Below are 17,285 nucleotides of genomic sequence, written 5' to 3'. Positions count from 1 at the left end.
ACCCGTGTCCCCTGCCTTGGCAGGTGGATTCTTAACCACTGTGCCACCAGGGAAACCCTAATTAGATTCCTTTTCAAAACTACTGTCTTCTATTATAATTTCCAAATCTCTGCTGAAATGTTCAATTTTGTCTTTTATATCCTTAAACGGGGTACGCACAGTAATATCTGAGCTTCCTAAAAGGTCTTCCTGCTTCTGTACTTGCCTCCTTTACAGAACATTTTCCACATACAGCCAGAGTAATCCTTTTACTACAAAACTTCTCACGTCACTCGTCTACTTAAAACCTCCAACTGCTTCCCCAATGACCTTCTATCATCCACCGCTCTCCCCCAGCCCACAGAGTGGCAGCTACAGTGGCCTTTGTGCTGTTCTCTGAACAAACCAAGCTTTTTTCTGCATAAGCGTGTTTCTCTTTGCTATTTATACTGTCTGGAATACTCCTTCCCCCAAAAATCGCATTGCTGTCCCCTTCTCGTTATTCAGACCTTTTGCTCAAATCTCACTGACACCCTCCCTCGCCTCCATATATATCTTTTTTCTTAATTTTTAAATTTAATTTATTTTTTTATATAGCAGGTTCTTATTAGTCATCAATTTTATACACATCAGTGTATACATGTCAATCCCAATCACCCAATGCATCACAGCACCCCGCCCCCCATGGCTTTCCTCCCTTGGTGTCCATATGCTTGTTCTCTACATCTGTGTCTCTATTTCTGCCCTGCAAACTGGTTCATCTGTACCATTTTTCTAGGTTCCACATATATGCGTTAATATACGATATTTGTTTTTCTCTTTCTGACTTACTTCACTCTGTATGACAGTCCCTAGATCCATCCACATCTCAACAAATGACCCAGTTTCGTTCCTTTTTATGGCTGAGTAATATTCCATTGTATATATGTACCACAGCCTCTTTATCCATTCGTCGGTCAATGGGCATTTAGGTTGCTTCCATGACCTGGCTATTGTAAAGAGTGCGGCAATGAACATTGGGGTGCATGTGTCTTTTTGAATTGTGGTTTTCTCTAGGTATATGCCCAGTAGTGGGACTGCTGGATCATATGGTAATTCTATTTTTAGTTTTTTAAGGAATGTCCATACTGGTCTCCATAGTGGCTGTATCAATTTACATTCCCACCAACAGTGCAAGAGGGTTCCCTTTTCTCCACACCCTCTCCAGCATTTGTTGTTTGTAGATTTTCTGATGAAGCCCAATCTAACTGGTGTGAGGTGATACCTCATTGTAGTTTTGATTTGCATTTCTCTAATAATTAGTGATGTTGAGCAGCTTTTCATGTGCTTCTTGGCCAGCTGTATGTCTTCTTCGGAGAAATGTCTATTTAGGTCTTCTGCCCACTTTTGGATTGGGTTGTTTTTTTAAAATTGAGCTGCATGAGCTGTTTATATATCTTGGAGATTAATGCTTTGTCCGTTGATTCATTTGCAAATATTTTCTCCCGTTCTGAGGGCTGTCTTTTCGTCTTGTTTATGGTTTCCTTTGCTGTGCAAAAACTTTTAAGTTTCATTAGGTCCCATTTGTTTATTTTTGTTTTTATTTCCGTTACTCTAGGAGGTGGATCAAAAAAGATCTTGCTGTGATTTATGTCAAAGAGTGTTCTTCCTATGTTTTCCTCTAAGAGTTTTATAGTGTCCGGTCTTACATTTAGGTCTCTAATCCATTTTGAGTTTATTTTTGTGTATGGTGTTAGGGAGTGTTCTAATTTCATTCTTTTACATGTAGCTGTCCAGTTTTCCCAGCAACACTTGTAGAAAAGACTGTCTTTTCTCCATTGTATATCTTTGCCTCCTTTGTCATAGATTAGTTGACCATAGGTGGATGGGTTTACCTCTGGGCTTTCTGTCTTGTTCATTGACCTATGTTTCTGTTTTTGTGCCAGTACCATATCGTCTTGATTACTGTAGCTTTGTAGTATAGTCTGAAGTCAGGGAGTCTGATTCCTCCAGCTCCATTTTTTTCCCTCAAGACTGCTTTGGCTATTCACGGTCTTTTGGGTCTCCATACAAATTTTAAGATTTTTTTTGTTCTAGTTCCGTAAAAAATGCCATTGGTAATTTGATAGGGATTGCACTGAATCTGTAGACTGCTTTGGGTAGTATAGTCATTTTTACAATATTGATTCTTCCAATCCAAGAACATGGTATATCTCTCCATCTGTTGGTATCATCTTTAATTTTTTTCATCAGTGTCCAATAGTTTTCTGCATACAGGTCTTTTGTCTCCCTAGGAAGGTTTATTCCTAGGTATTTTATTCTTTTTGTTTCAATGGTAAATGGGAGTGTTTCCTTAATTTCTCTTTCAGAATTTTCATCATTAGTGTATAGGAATGCAAGAGATTTCTGTGCATTAATTTTGTATCCTGCAACTTTACCATATTCATTTATTAGCTCTAGTAGTTTTCTGGTGTCATCTTTAGGATTCTACATGTACAGTATCATGTCATCTGCAAACAGTGACAGTTTTACTTCTTCTTTTCCAATTTGTATTCATTTCTTTTTCTCCTCCGACTGCCGTGGCTAGGACTTCCAAAACTATGTTGAATAATAGTGGTGAGAGTGGACATCCTTCTCTTGTTCCTGATCTTAGAGGAAATGCTTTCAGTTTTTCACCATTGAGAATGATGTTTGCTGTGGGTTTGTCGTATATGACCTTTATTATGTTGAGGTAGGTTCCCTCTATGCCCACTTTCTGGAGAGTTTTTATCATAGATGGGTGTTGAATTTTGTCAGAAGCTTTTTCTGCATCTATTTAGATGATCATATGGTTTTCATTCTTCAATTTGTTAATATGGTGTATCACACTGATTGATTTGCATATATTGAAGAATCCTTGCACCCCTGGGATAAATCCCACTTGATCATGGTGTATGATCCTTTTAATGTGTTGTTGGATTCTGTTTGCTAGTATTTTGTTGAGGATTTTTGCATCTGTATTCATCAATGATATTGGTCTGTAACTTTCTTATTTTGTAGTATCTTTGTCTGGTTTTGGTATCAGGGTGATGGTGGCCTCATAGAATGAGTTTGGGAGTGCTCCTTCCTCTGCAAGTTTTTGGAAGAGTTTCAGAAGGATGGGTGTTAGCTCTTCTCTAAATGTTTGATACAATTCACCTGTGAAGCCATTTGGTCCTGGACTTTTGTTTGTTGGAAGATTTTTAATCACAGTTTCAATTTCATTACTTGTGATTGGTCTGCTCATATTTTCTGCTTCTTCCTGGTTCAGTCTTGGAAGGTTCTACCTTTCTAAGAATTTGTCCATTTCTTCCAGGTTGTCCATTTTATTGGCATATAGTTGCTGGTGGTAGTCTCTTAGGATGCTTTGTATTTCTGCAGTGTCTGTTGTAACGTCTCCTTTTTCATTTCTGATTTTATTGATTTGAGTCCTCTCCCTCTTTTTCTTGATGAGTCTTGCTAATGGTTTATCAATTTTGTTTACCTTCTCAAAGAACCAGCTTTTAGTTTTATTGATCTTTGCTACTGTTTTCTCTGTTTCTATTTCATTTATTTCTGCTCTGATCTTGATTTCTTTCCTTCTGCTAACCTTGGGTTTTGTTTGTTCTTCTTTCTCTAGTTCCTTTAGGTGTAACGTTAGATTGTTTATTTCAGATTTTTCTTGTTTCTTGAGGTAGGCTTGTATAGCTATAAACTTCCCTCTTAGAACTGCTTTTGCTGCATCCCATAGGTTTTGGATTGTCATGTTTTCATGGTCATTTATCTCTAGGTATTTTTTGATTTCCTCTTTGATTTATTCAGTGATCTCTTGGTTATTTAGTAACATATTGTTTAGCCTCCATGTGTTTGTGTTTTTTATGTTTTTTCCCCTGTAATTCATTTCTAACCTCATAGCGTTGTGGTCAAAAAAGATGCTTGATATGATTTCAATTTTCTTAAATTTACTGAGGCTTGATTTGTGACCCAAGATGTTATCTATCCTGGAGAATGTTCCGTGCGCACTTGAGAAGAAAGTGTAATCTGCTGTTTTAGGATGGAATGTCCTATAAATATCAATTATATCTATCTGGGCTATTGTGTCATTTAAAGCTTCTGTTTCCTTATTTATTTTCATTTTGGATGATCTGTCCATACGGTGTAAGTGAGGTGTTAAAGTCCCCCACTATTATTGTGTTACTGTCGATTTCCTTTTATAGCTGTTAGCAGTTGCCTTATGTATTGAGGTGCTCCTATGTTGGATGCATATATATTTATAATTGTTATATCTTCTTCTTGGATTGATCCCTTGATCATTATGTAGTGTCCTTCCTTGTCTCTTGTAACATTCTTTATTTTAAAGTCTATTTTATCTGATGAGTATTCCTACTCCAGCTTTCTTTTGATTTCCATTTGCATGCAATATCTTTTTCCATCCCCTCACTTTCAGTCTGTATGTGTCCCTAGGTCTCAAGTGGGTCTCTTGTAGACAGAATATAGATGGGTCTTGCTTTTGTATCCATTCAGCAAGCCTGTGTCTTGTGGTTGGAGCATTTAATCCATTCATGTTTCAGGTAATTATTGATATGTATGTTTCTATGACCATTTTCTTAATTGTTTTGGGTTTGTTTTTGTAGGTCCTATTCTTCTCTTGTGTTTCAACTTAGAGAAGTTCCTTTAGCATTTGTTGTAGAGCTAGTTTGGTGGTGCTGAATTCTCTGAGCTTTTGCTTGTCTGTAAAGCTTCTGATTTCTCCATTGAATCTGAATGAGATCCTTGCCAGGTAATCTTCGTTGTAGGTTCTTCCCTTTCATCACTTTAAGTATATCATGCCACTCCCTTCTGGCTTGTAGAGTTTCTGCTGAGAAATCAGCTGTTAACCTTATGGGAGTTCCCTTGTAGGTTATTTGTCGTTTTTCCCTTGCTGCTTTCAATAATTTTTGTCTTTAATTTTTGCCAATTTGATGACTATGTGTCTCAGCGTGTTTCTCCTTGGGTTTATCCTGTATGGGACTCGCTGCACTTCCTGGACTTGGGTGGCTATTTCGTTTCCCATGTTAAGGAAGTTTTTGACTATAATCTCTTCAAATATTTTCTCTGGCCCTTTCTCTCTCTCTTCTCCTTCTGGGACCCTATAATGTGAATGTGTTTGCGTTTAATGTTGTCCCAGAGGTCTCTTAGGCTGTCTTCATTTCTTTTCATTCTTGGTTCTTTATTCTGTTCCACAGCAGTGAATTCCACCATTCTGTCTTCCAGGTCACTTATCCATTCTTCTGCCTCAGTTATTCTGCTATTGATTCCTTCTAGTGTAGTTTTTATTTCAGTTATTGTATTGCTCATCTCTGTTTGTTTGTTCTTTAATTCTTCTAGGTCTTTGTTAAACATTTCTTGCATCTTCTCGATCTTTGCCTTCATTCCTTTTCTGAGGTCCTGCCTCATCTTCACTATCATTATTCTGAATTCTTTTTCTGGAAGGTTGCCTATCTCCACTTCATTTAGTTGTTTTTCTGGGGTTTTATCTTGTTCCTTCATCTGGTACATAGCCCTCTGCCTTTTCATCTTGTCTATCGTTCTGTCAATGTGGTTTTTTTCCCACAGGCTGCAGGACTGTAGTTCTTCTTGCGTCTGCTGTCTGCCCTCTGGTGGATGAGGCTATCTAAGTGGCTTGTGCAGGTTTCCTGATGGGAGGGACTGGTAGTGGGTAGAGCTGACTGTTGCTCTGGTGGGCAGAGCTCAGTAAAACTTTAATCCGCTTGACTGCTGATGGATGGGGCTGGGTTCCCTCCCTGTTGGTTGTTTGGCCTGAGGCAATCCAACACTGGAGCCTACCCGGCTCTTTGGTGGGGCTAATGGCAGACTCTGGGAGGGCTCACGCCACGGAGTACTTCCCAGAACTTCTGCTGTGTCCTTGTCCCCACGGTGAGCCACAGCCACCCCCCGCCTCTGCAGGAGACCCTCCAACACTAGCAGGTAGGTCTGGTTCAGTCTCCCTGGGGTCACTGCTCCTTCCCCTGGGTCCTGACGTGCACACTACTTTGTGTGTGCCCTCCAAGAGTGGAGTCTCTGTTTCCCCCAGTCCTGTCGAAGTCCTGCAATCAAATCCCACTAGGCTTCAAAGTCTGATTCTCTAGGAATTCCTCCTCTTGTTGCCAGACCCCCAGGTTGGGCAGCCTGATGTGGGGCTCAGAACCTTCACTCCAGTGGGTGGACATCTGTGGTATAAGTGTTCTCCAGTCTGTGAGTCACCCACCCAGCAGTTATGGGATTAGATTTTAGACGGGCTGTGATTGTGCCCGTCCTACCATCTCATTGTGGATTCCCCTTCGTCTTTGGATGTGGGGTATCTTTTTTGGTGAGTTCCAGTGTCTTCCTGTCGATGACTGTCCAGCAGCTACTTGTGATTCTGGTGTTCTCACAAGAGGGAGTGAGAGCATGTCCTTCTACTCTGCCATCCTGGTTCCCGTATTCACCTCCATATTTAAAAGAGCCCTTTCCTCCCTCCTCTCTGTCCTTTAGTCTGCTTTACTGTCTTCATAGCATTTATAACCATTTATCAAGTGTTTACTGTCTCGATGAATGGATAAAGAAGATGTGGTACATATACAATGGAATATTACTCGGCCATAAAAAGGAACGAAATTGGATCATTTGTAGAGACGTGGATGGATCTAGAGACTGTGATACAGAGTGAGGTAAGTCAGAAAGAGAAAAAAATTATCATATGTTAACGCATATATGTGGAACCTAGAAAAATGGTACAGATGAACCAGTTTGCAGGGCAGAAATAGAGACACAGATGTAGAGAACAAATGTATGGACACCAAGGGGGGAAAGTGGCGGGGTGGTGGTGTGATGAATTGGGAGATTGGGATTGACATGTATACACTGAATGTGTATAAAATTGATGACTAATAAGAACCTGCTGTATAAAAAATAAATTAAATTAAATTTTAAAAAAAGTGTTTACTGTCTCTAGTTACAAGCTCCACAGGTTAGGGGAGGGGGAATGATTTTGTCTGTTTTGCCTATTGCCACATCCCAGCACCTACAATGGGGCCCACAAGTGCTCAGATGTTTGTTGAAGGAAATGCATGAAGAAATATTTGACTCTAAAGTCCATGCTTTCCATGACATGGCACTACTGCACTAGCACCTACACAGCTTAGCAGAGACTACTGGTAAAAGCTGACTCAGTGCAGGCCTCAGCTATGGATGTTCTCTGAGAACAACTCTGCCAAAGGATCCACAAGATCTTTGTGTCATGACCATAGCTGGGCAAGTCCTGCAAAGATCTATCATCTAAGGGCTGCTATGAAAGGGGACAGGGGAGCCTGGAGGCCTACAAGAAAGTGGCAGACTCCTTCCCCTGAATCCAGTTATGTCCCGGCAATGCAGGTGGCAGCATCTGATCAAAGCACCAAGTTCTCAGAAGGGAACGGGAAACAATCCAGCAGGTTGTTTTTTCTTCATTTCTGTACCTGCTCCCTGTTACAAACAAACAAATAAGGCCCTCGTGATGTTTTAAGGCCTTGCTTTACTGGCCTCACTGGAAATCAGTGACAGTGGTGCTTTGACAACATTACTGTCAGGCAGCTGTTGACGAGGACAGAGAGGAAGGGCTGGGTCTCTGTGGTGGAGTGAAAAGTCAGAGCAGCACCACCTCTAACTATGGAACCTGGACAAATTACTTACACTCAGAACCTCGACGACATTAACTGCAAAATAAGCACAACTCTCCCTATGTCCTTGATCACTGAGAGGACTTAACGAGGTGACAATTTGTTGCAAATGCTTAGCAGAACTCTGAACAAATCCTAGTTCCATTCCTTCTCTACTCTACGTATAGAACGTTCACCTGGCCACTCCAAATACATACATGAAAGACATGATACTTTTGTGAAACTGATTCAATTAGATAAATACCTTCAGCTTCTTTAGTTCAAGTTGGTGATGTTGTAGAGAATGTTCACATTCATTCTTACTTTCTTTAAGGCCTGCATTTTCTTGCTCCAGCTCTCTCTGCAAATTGAGAAAAGTATGTATAAAAGAAAAGGTCTTTACCATATTTCCCCTGAGCACAGTCCTATCTCTTTGACATGGAACCTTTAAAAATGCCCCCCTTCCTTTTGTTGCCACTGCAGGGGTGGGAGATGAGAATGGGGATTGGGGTGAGGAAGGGAGAGTCACCTGACACACTCCTCACAAGAAGAAGTAAGGCACTTGATTCTGAAGCCTATGGAACAAGGAGGGGGACCAGGGAAGGGAGAAGCCATTAAGGATGAACAGTATACATTTTAGAAAGGCAGTGGGAAGCCGCTGATGGGACTGGTCAGGAAGCACCAGGAAGTCCATGTGCAGCCCAAGGAAAAAGAAAACCCATTTGTTCAGGGTTTTTATAAAAAGCAGCCTTTTAACATCCAGTCTCATGAGCAGGTGTTTTGGTGAAAGATAAAAACTGCTCCAAAAAGTGGTTCCCTACTTCAGAGGAGGGCTGGTCTTCTTCCCATCAAACAACTTGGCAGCCGAGCCACACGTGAACGTGGTGCTCCTGTGCCCGGCCCCTCTCCTTTCCTCACTCACCACCTTCCGCTCCGCGGCTGCATGGTCGTCTGCCCGAGCTCTCTCCAGGGCAGAGAGCTGGGCCTCCAGTGTGTGAATCTGCTCTGTGCACTGCTGCTCCAGAGCGAGGACCTGCTGCTGTGCACAGCTGCTCTCCTTGTTTGCGGAGGCCTGAGGGGGTAGCAGAGGACAGTTATTCGTGGTGACAATGGGGGCTTTATTCTGTCCCTCAGTGACCCAAAGATGAGTGTCCAACAGAAACAACTCTCCTTCCTGAACTCCAGCCTGGCTGCCGCTGAGGTCCCCTGGCCTGCCTAGGAGCTGGAATCTGGGATTGGCCTTGGTGCTGTGGGGACAGCTCTGGGCACCAGCCAGTCCTAAGACACAGCCCTCCTTCACTCCACTCATTGCTGCCCTCTATGGATGAGGCTTTTCCCTGGGGAGGCACATAACACAGTGATGAAGAACAAGGGCTTTGACCTAGGAAGGATGTGGGTTCAGCCATTTACTAGGTGGGAGACCTTGGGCTAGTGATCTGGTCGCCTTTCTGAGCCTGCTTCCTCTGGAGAATAAGGATAACAGTACAGGCTCTTAGGTCTGCTGCAAGGACTAAATTAAAATACATGCAGAGTACTTAGCAGACACGAGGCAACAAATGCCGTTTTTATTTCTCAAGTTTCAAGCTCAACACCTGACCTGGCGCTGTGACTACCGGCCAAGCCCTTGCCATCTTCTCCCCAGAGCCTGGAGCTGTTCTCCACAGCCCCGGCTGCAAGGTGAGGTTTGAACGCCAGTGGAGACACCACCTCTAACAGTCCCAGAACTAGGCTGGGCTGTCTAGCCTGTCACTATCTCTCTGGGTAACTCAGACCCTCTGGCAGGTCCTGACTCCCTCTACCTGCACTGCCTGTCTGCCCACAACTGTATCTAAGGTCAGGTCCAGATACCATTCCAGAATTTGGGAGTGAGTCTGGGGACCTACAAAGGAATAAAGGGAAAAAGCATCAAGGGCCTAGAACACAGCAGTCACAATACCCACTTACAAGCTCCTGAATCTGAGCTTCCTGAGCTGCCACAATGTCACTGCTCTGTTTTAGCTTCTCCTCAGATGCCTGCAGGCTCTGCTCTAGTTCCTTCACCTGAGGGGGGAAAGAGAAGCATCCTTTCATTCAAAAGAAGTAGCAACAAAATGGCTTTTAAAATCAAATCTATTTAAATCATAAAAACAGGTTCATTAAAGAAAAATTTTTACTTACAAAAAAAGAAAGATGCTCATAAGTCTACCATTACAAAACACTATCATTCTAATATAGTTTCTTACAGGCTCTTTTTATGACTTTTCTTTCTTTCTTTTATTACAACTTCATATACAATTCTAGTAAAACTTTGTATTTTTCCTCCTTGCTCAAATTTCCTTCTATGTTTCCACGCAGTCTTCAGACCTTAGATTATTTCCTTAAAGGATGTTTCATAATTTCCTGAACCGCTGCCTACTGTTTTCCATTATGCACATAAAATAATGCAGCAGTTGACATCTTCATGCAAAAAGTGTTGATCTGGTTTGAATCTCTTGATTAGGACAGATTCCCAGAAGTGGAATTACTGCTCATGATACAAACTTGGGTTTCCCTCATCCCACAATTAATGATCCAGTCTGACTCTGTACTTGGCACTGCACTAGGACACGAGGCCAGCACAGTGGACAGGATGACACACTGCCTAGCACTGAGCTAGACATGGTTCTTCAATATGGCCTTTTCATCTGACTCAAGCTAACTTTGCCAATTTCTCTTTTAAAGTCCTCTTGTTTGCTGAATAAGGTTTGCCCTGGGGGAACTTTACTATTAAAACACAAGCTCATGGAAGGTTGCAGCTTTGTCAAGCAAAGGTAGGTACCAAATGAGAAAAAGAGTATTTTTAGGTCTCATGGTTTCTCATGTATGTTCACATGTAAGTTTTAACTGAAACAACCCCATGAGAACAGTGTGAGTACTTCCACAGAGAAGAATAGTAATGTTACGTGCTCATGATCGCAAATTTTATTAGTGGTAGGGCCACGACTGAAACCTAGCTTTTATTTATTTATTTTTTTAAATAGGTCTTTATTGGAGTATACTTGCTTCACAATACTGTGTTAGTTTCTGTTGTACACCAAAGTGAATCAGCCATATGTATCCATATGTCCCCATATCCCCTCTCTCTTGAGACTCCCTCCCATCCTCCCTATCCCACCCCTCTAGGTTACCACAAAGCACCAAGCTGATCTCCCTGTGCTATGCTGCTGCTTCCCACTAGCTACCTGCTTTATATTCAGTAGTGTATATTTGTCGATGCTACTCTCACTTTGCCCCATCTTCCTCCTCCCACCCCATGTCCTCAAGCCCATTCTCTATGTCTACATCTTTATTCCTGCCCTGCAACTAGGTTCATCAGTACCTTTTTTTTTTTTGATTCCATATATATGCGTTAGCATACGGCATTTGTTTTTCTCTTTCTGACTTACTTCACTCTGTATGACAGACTCTAGGTCCATCCACCTCACTACAAATAACTCAATTTCTTTTCTTTTTATGGCTAATATTCCATTGTATATATGTGCCACATCTTCTTTATCCATTCATCTGTCGATGGACATTTAGGTTAGTTCCATGTCCTGGCTATTGTAAATAGTGCTGCAATGAACATTGTGGTACAAGTCTCTTTTTGAATTACAGTTTTCTCAGGGTATATGCCTAGTATTGGGATTGCTGGGTCATATGGTAATTCTATTTTTAGTTTTTTAAGGAACCTCCATACTGTTCTCCATGGTGGCTGTATCAATTTACATTCCCCCCAACAGTGCAGGAGGGTTCCCTTTTCTCCACACCCTCTCCAGCATTTATTGTTTCTAGATTTTTTGATAATGGCCACTCTGACCGGCATGAGGTGATACCCCATTGTAGTTTTGATTTGCATTTCTCTAATAATTAGTGATGTTGAGCATCTTTTCATGTGCCTCTTGGCCATCTGTATGTCTTCCTTGGTGAAATGTCTACTTAGGTCTTCCGCCCATTTTTTAATTGGATTGTTTGTTTTTTTGATATTGAGCTCCATGAGCTGTTTGTACATTTTGGAGATTAATCTTTTGTCTGTTGTTTCATTTGTAAATATTTTCTCCCATTCTGAGGGCTGTCTTTTTGTCTTGTTTATGGTGAAACCTAGCTTTTTGAACTGCTGGGTTCAGTAAATATCTATGCAAGTCCCAGTTTGCAGGCAGAACTCAAGAAAGATTCAGATCCTCAAAAGGTTATGCACAGAGTTATTATATGACCCAGCAACTCTACTCCTAGGAATATACCCAAGAGAAATGAAAGTATAAGCCCACACAAAAACCTTGTTCATACATTAATGTTTGCTGTAGCATTATTCACAACAACCACAAGGTGGAAACAACCCAAATGTCCATGGACAAATGAATGGATAAACAAAATGTGATATATGTACAATGGAATAAAAGTCTTAAAAAGGCTTATTCAGCCTTAAAAGGGAGTGAAATTCTGAAACATGCTATAATGTGAATGAACCTTGAAGACATTATGCTCAGTGAAATAAGCCAGACACAAAAAGACAAATACCATATGATTCCACTAATAAGAGGTACCTAGGATCATCAAATTCATAAAAACAGAAAGTAGAATGGTGGTTGCCAGGGGCTGGGGAGAGGAGAGAATGGGGAGTTATTGTTTTAATTGGCACAGTTTCTGTTTGAGAAGATGAAAAAGTTCTAGAAATGGATGGTGGTAATGGTTGCATAACAACGTGAATGTACTTTATGCCAGTGTACACCTAGAAATGGTTGAAATGGTAAATTTTATGTTATGTGTATTTTACCACAATAAAAGAATGGATATTCAGAAACAGAACTGAATTATAATAAAACAAAGCTGTATTTAGAGAAAAATATAAGTTTTTATATATATTCATCAAGAAACAAGAAAGATTAAAAAAATAAGCTAAGCATTTGCTATGGTCTGAATGTTTACGTCCCTCCAAAATTCATATATTGAAATCCTAATGTCTGACATGATGGTGTTAGGATGTGAGGTGTCTGGGAGGTACTTAGGTTATGAGGGTGGAGCTATCAGGAATGGGATTAGTGTTCTTATAAGCGGCCCCATAGAGATCCCTTGCCACTTCTACCACTTCACACTCATTAAACTGGCAAGAAGGCTGAGAAATGCCAATGCTAGAAAAGACAGAGATGCAGCGATAGGGACTCTCATGCATGCTGGGCGAGTAGAGCCAGGTGCAGGCCTTCTGGGAACATTCCTGTCCTACTGAGTCACATTGAGTCATATGCACTTGCTATCCTTCTTAAGGCAAAAGGGACAAGGATGTTCACCGCAGTGTAATTTGTGGTGACAGAACGAAGGCAATCTGGATATCTAGCATCTAGTAGACAACTATAAAGTACAGTAGGTAAGAACAACGAAGTGGACACAGAAGATGGAGCAGTTGAAAGTAACAAAGAAGACATATGTACAGCTGTATCATTTACTTAAATCAACACACAGACACACAAAACAATGTCACCAGTTTTAAGGTTATCCAACAATAAAAGGGTCTCTATTAACCACATTAGAGTGGTTTCCTATGGGAAGGAGGGGAATGGGGATAAAGGGAATAAACAGAGAAGAGAACAACTTTCTGTGGAACAATGATGGTAATGTGGCAAGAATGAAGAAAACGACTACCTCAGTTCTCTACAAGTAAGATCCGAAAGAGAGTCCCTTTGGAAGAAAACCTCTGACCCAAGGGGATTCTCAGCCACAACCACATCATCCAACCAGGGCACCACCCAGACACAGGAACCCCTGGGAGTGAGGTCAGTACCCGAGTCTCCAGGCTGTCAGTGGCATTGGCCTGGCTGCTTCTGGCTGCCAAGAGCTGCTGTCTGGTATCCTCCAAATTCTGCTCAGCAAGTGTTTTCTGTAAGTTGAAAGAAGAGTAAAAGAAAATAGTCATTTCTCCATTGAATAAATATTTACTGACATCTACACCATACTACGATTTGTGCGAGGCACGAGGGACACAAGTACGCACCAAAAAACCCAAAACAGTTAACAGAGATAAAATTCACATATCATAAAGTATACATATAAAGTATACATAAAGTATAAATTTGACAGTTTTTTTACCTTGAGGCTGGGGCAATAACTAACCAAAAAAGTATATAATAGAGTGTAATGGTGTCCACAAAGGAGCAGCACAGAGCAGGAGATCCTCACTGCCTCAGGAAACTAGGAGGCTTCATTCTTCACAGGTGGCCAGGGCCCAAGGGAGCACCCAGGCAGAGGGATGACACTAGAGGTATGAAACAGCTGGAGGTATCTGGGGAGCTACAGCTTGCCAAAAGTCAAGGTGATGATGGGTTCAGGTCATGAAACAAGACTAGAAAGTTAGGCAAAGGGCCAGATTATGAGAAAAGCTTTTTATGTTACAGAAGGAAGTTTGAACTTAATTCTGTAGCAAATATTTTTCAAAGTGGAGTCATCCAAACACTTGTATTAGACTCATCTGGGTGGGTGGAGGAGTTTTTAAGTTTGAGGCTTTATTCCAGGTCTACTAAAATCATAATTTCTGAGGGTAGGGCAAGACATACATATATATATATATATTTCTTTTTCTCCCCCAAATTTTTGGCTTGCAAGATCTCAGTTTCCTGACCAGGGATTGAACCTGGGCCACTGCAGTAAAAGTGCCGATTCCTAACCACTGGACTGCCAGGGAATTCCCTAGAAATGTATACTTCAAACAAACTCACCAAGTAACTCCTATGCACACTAAACTTTATAACAATGATGGTGGCACAGTAATGATTATAATATTAATAGCTGAAATATACTGAGACCCCATGATGTGCTAATTCTAATCATTTCCCAATAACAATTCTATGTGTTTGATACAATTTTAACCCTATTTTACAGAGGGGGAAGAAAACACAAAAAGATTAAGTTACTTGCTCTAAGTCAAAAATTAGTAAGTAGAAGAGGTAAAGTGCAAACCTAGGGAGCCTGGTTCTAGAAATCAATCTATACCTTAGAAACCACGTTATACTCACTATAGACTGTAGGGTAATTGTGGAAGCTCTTTATGGGAGTGATATAGTCAGAAACGTTGTTTGGAAAGATGAGTCTAGTGGTGACGTGGAAGACTGTGTCAGAGGGTGCAGGAGAGGGTGTAGGCTAGTCTGGAGACTTCTAACACAGACTAGGCCAGAGTGGCTGGAAACCTGAAGTACAGCAGTGGCAGTGGAGATGGACACATTTAGTTGAAACTGACTGAAGACAGAAAGTGAGGGGCTAATCTAGGCCCAAGGCTTGGGTTTTGTCACCTCTGTCATGTAGGAGAGAGCAGAATGTGGGCAGACAACAAGCAAGTTCACCTACACCACTGGGCTAGAGGCCAGTTGGCTCAACTGCCTCCTTCGGCTAAGGAGAGTCCACTTGCTGCCCAAAGCAATTCTCGCTCACGCCAAAGGCAGATGGTAACTACTTTCCTTGGCCAATGTAAAGTACAACGCGTAGGGAAGGAAAGCAGGGCAGTAAGACAACAACCCAAATGGCGTAAATCACTAGGTGGGGTTTATCGGTGATCAGGATGCCACTCCTTCACACGCATCTCTGAACAAAGTGCTCCCTTTCCTTCAGGAAAACGTCACACACAGGCAACATGATGCTGATTTTACCATAAGCAGAACAATCAAAAGTTGGAGGAAGTGATCTTTTCACCAAGCTCTTTGAAGACTCTCTGGCTCTGAAACTCTAGGATTTTATGAAATCTCCAGTGTTACCACGGCCCTCCCAACACTGGCCAGCCCAAAGGGAGCTAGTTACCTCTTTTAGAAGTTCCTGCACATGTTCTTCTCCTGATAAGTTCTGCTCCAGTCTCTTCTCCAAGGATGCAACCTTCTCCTGCAAATGTGTGATGAGTTTTTCTTTCTCTTGAGTTTCAGCAGTGGCCTGCAGGTGAAAGCAGAGATTACATTACACTGTCTCTCTCCCTCCCTTCCTGTATCCTCTAGAATCACCATGTTTCTCTGAAATTCTGTTTCCAACTGCATCCTAGAAGAACATACAGCCAGGAGATGTTCCCTGAAAATGGAACAGAGAATATATGAGATCAGAACCCAACACTACTCAGGTATCCGTTTCAGGCCTATTGCAGCAAGCAGCAAACGCTCCCAAATTTAAGCACCTGGCAATCCGGGAAGGAAGAATGCTATTACGTCTGTGGAATCTAGCCAGGACCCTGCGAAGATGTTCCTCCTCTCTAAAATATCCCCTGTGTTGTCATGATCTACTAGCTAAAGGAATGCTCCCCCTCCCACTCTCATCAAGCATAGGTTTAATCCTATTAATCCAGAGGCCAACAGGACCTACAACTTTACACCAGATGCCAAGAACCAGCAGAGGTAATTCCACTGAAGAAGCTCTCAGCCAGCCCTACAATGACCTACAGAACAATACGCCTGGAAACATGGGGCTGGATGAAGCAGTCATGATGCCACTGTAGCTGCCTTAAGGCTGAAGACAGAACTGAAACAAACAATGATATTCACCCTGGCTCACAGGGAGCACCTCTGAATCACAGCAGCACCTTACACCATGGCCCCAGATCACCAGCTGCCCACTTATTTATTTCAGTCTACCTCTTTAGCAGTGATGGTAGTGGTGGCAGTGGTGGGTTGGGACTACATTTGTTCCTTTCACAACTGTCAATCTCCAAATGCTGCTCAACATCAAAGCTGAGGATCCAGAATCCTTTGAATATACAATTTCTTAGCTCACAGTGGTCCTTACATCCACTGAACATGCCCATTCTCCACTCCAAAATAAGGTCGCATGGCATCAACATTTCATTGTGAAGACTTGAACCTCCTCACAAATACTGTGCTTCCTCAAATTCCCTCACCTTATGATCTGCTGCTCCATCTCAAGCCACAGACTTTCATGTTTAGCTTGCAACCCAGCCAGTTTTCTCCTCAGAATAAGATGTAGCTACTTGGGCCTAGGATTTTGGGAAGAAGCACTTGCCATTCTGAATTCTCACAGGGGTGACAACATATATAGTGGAGGAGAAGTTTGAAGAATGGATTCAAGATCACATAATTTGGGCTTCCCTGGTGGCGCAATGGTTAAGAATCTGCCTGCCAACGCAAGGGACACGGGTTCGAGCCCTGGTCCGGGAAGATCCCACATGCCGCGGAGCAACTAAGCCCATGTGCCACAACTACTGAGCCTGCGAGCCACAACTACTGAAGCCTGCACGCCTAGAGCCCATGCTCCACAACAAGAGAAGCCACTGCAATGAGAAGCCCGCTCACCACAACGAAGGATAGCCCCCGCTCACTGCAACTAGAGGAAGCCCACGCGCAGCAACGAAGACCCAACGCAGCCAAAAATAAATAAATTAAAAAAAAAGATCCCATAATTCAAAAACTTTTATCAAGCCTATACTCTATGTGTTGTCTCTAGGAATATAATCAGCTATAGTTACTGACCCATAGAAGCATGGAGGCTGGTGGTAAAAAGAGATATACACACAGTTAATTATAAAACAATACAATCATGCTGTAACAGAAAGACATGCAAGGTGCTATGAGATATCAGAGGCAGAAGGGATTAACGGGGGCAATCAGATCAGGCCTCCTAAGCAGGCAAGTCCAGGTGGAAGGTGGGGGAGAGGAACAAGCATTCTGGGTAAAAGGCAGCATGTGTAAAGGGGTAAACAGA

General features: G+C 42.0%; 1 protein-coding gene across 2 annotated transcripts in view; it reads right to left on the bottom strand.

Annotated features, from left to right (window-relative positions):
• Window positions 1-17,285, bottom strand: part of GOLGA1 (golgin A1) — a 51,771-nt gene that overhangs the window by 13,235 nt on the left and 21,251 nt on the right. For both annotated transcript variants that reach the window (XM_082843189.1, XM_082843188.1), the window contains 5 exons: window positions 15,387-15,512; window positions 13,384-13,479; window positions 9,555-9,650; window positions 8,533-8,682; window positions 7,876-7,971 (listed from right to left, as the gene is read on the bottom strand). In XM_082843189.1, coding sequence (XP_082699315.1) covers window positions 7,876-7,971; window positions 8,533-8,682; window positions 9,555-9,650; window positions 13,384-13,479; window positions 15,387-15,512 — 564 coding nt within the window. The remainder of the gene's footprint in view (window positions 1-7,875; window positions 7,972-8,532; window positions 8,683-9,554; window positions 9,651-13,383; window positions 13,480-15,386; window positions 15,513-17,285) is intronic.

This window comes from Leucopleurus acutus (assembly GCF_964270905.1).
Source record: "Leucopleurus acutus genome assembly, chromosome: 7".
In the NCBI taxonomy this organism is placed as follows: Eukaryota; Metazoa; Chordata; class Mammalia; order Artiodactyla; family Delphinidae; genus Leucopleurus; species Leucopleurus acutus.
This window is presented reverse-complemented; position numbering and strand designations above follow the sequence as displayed.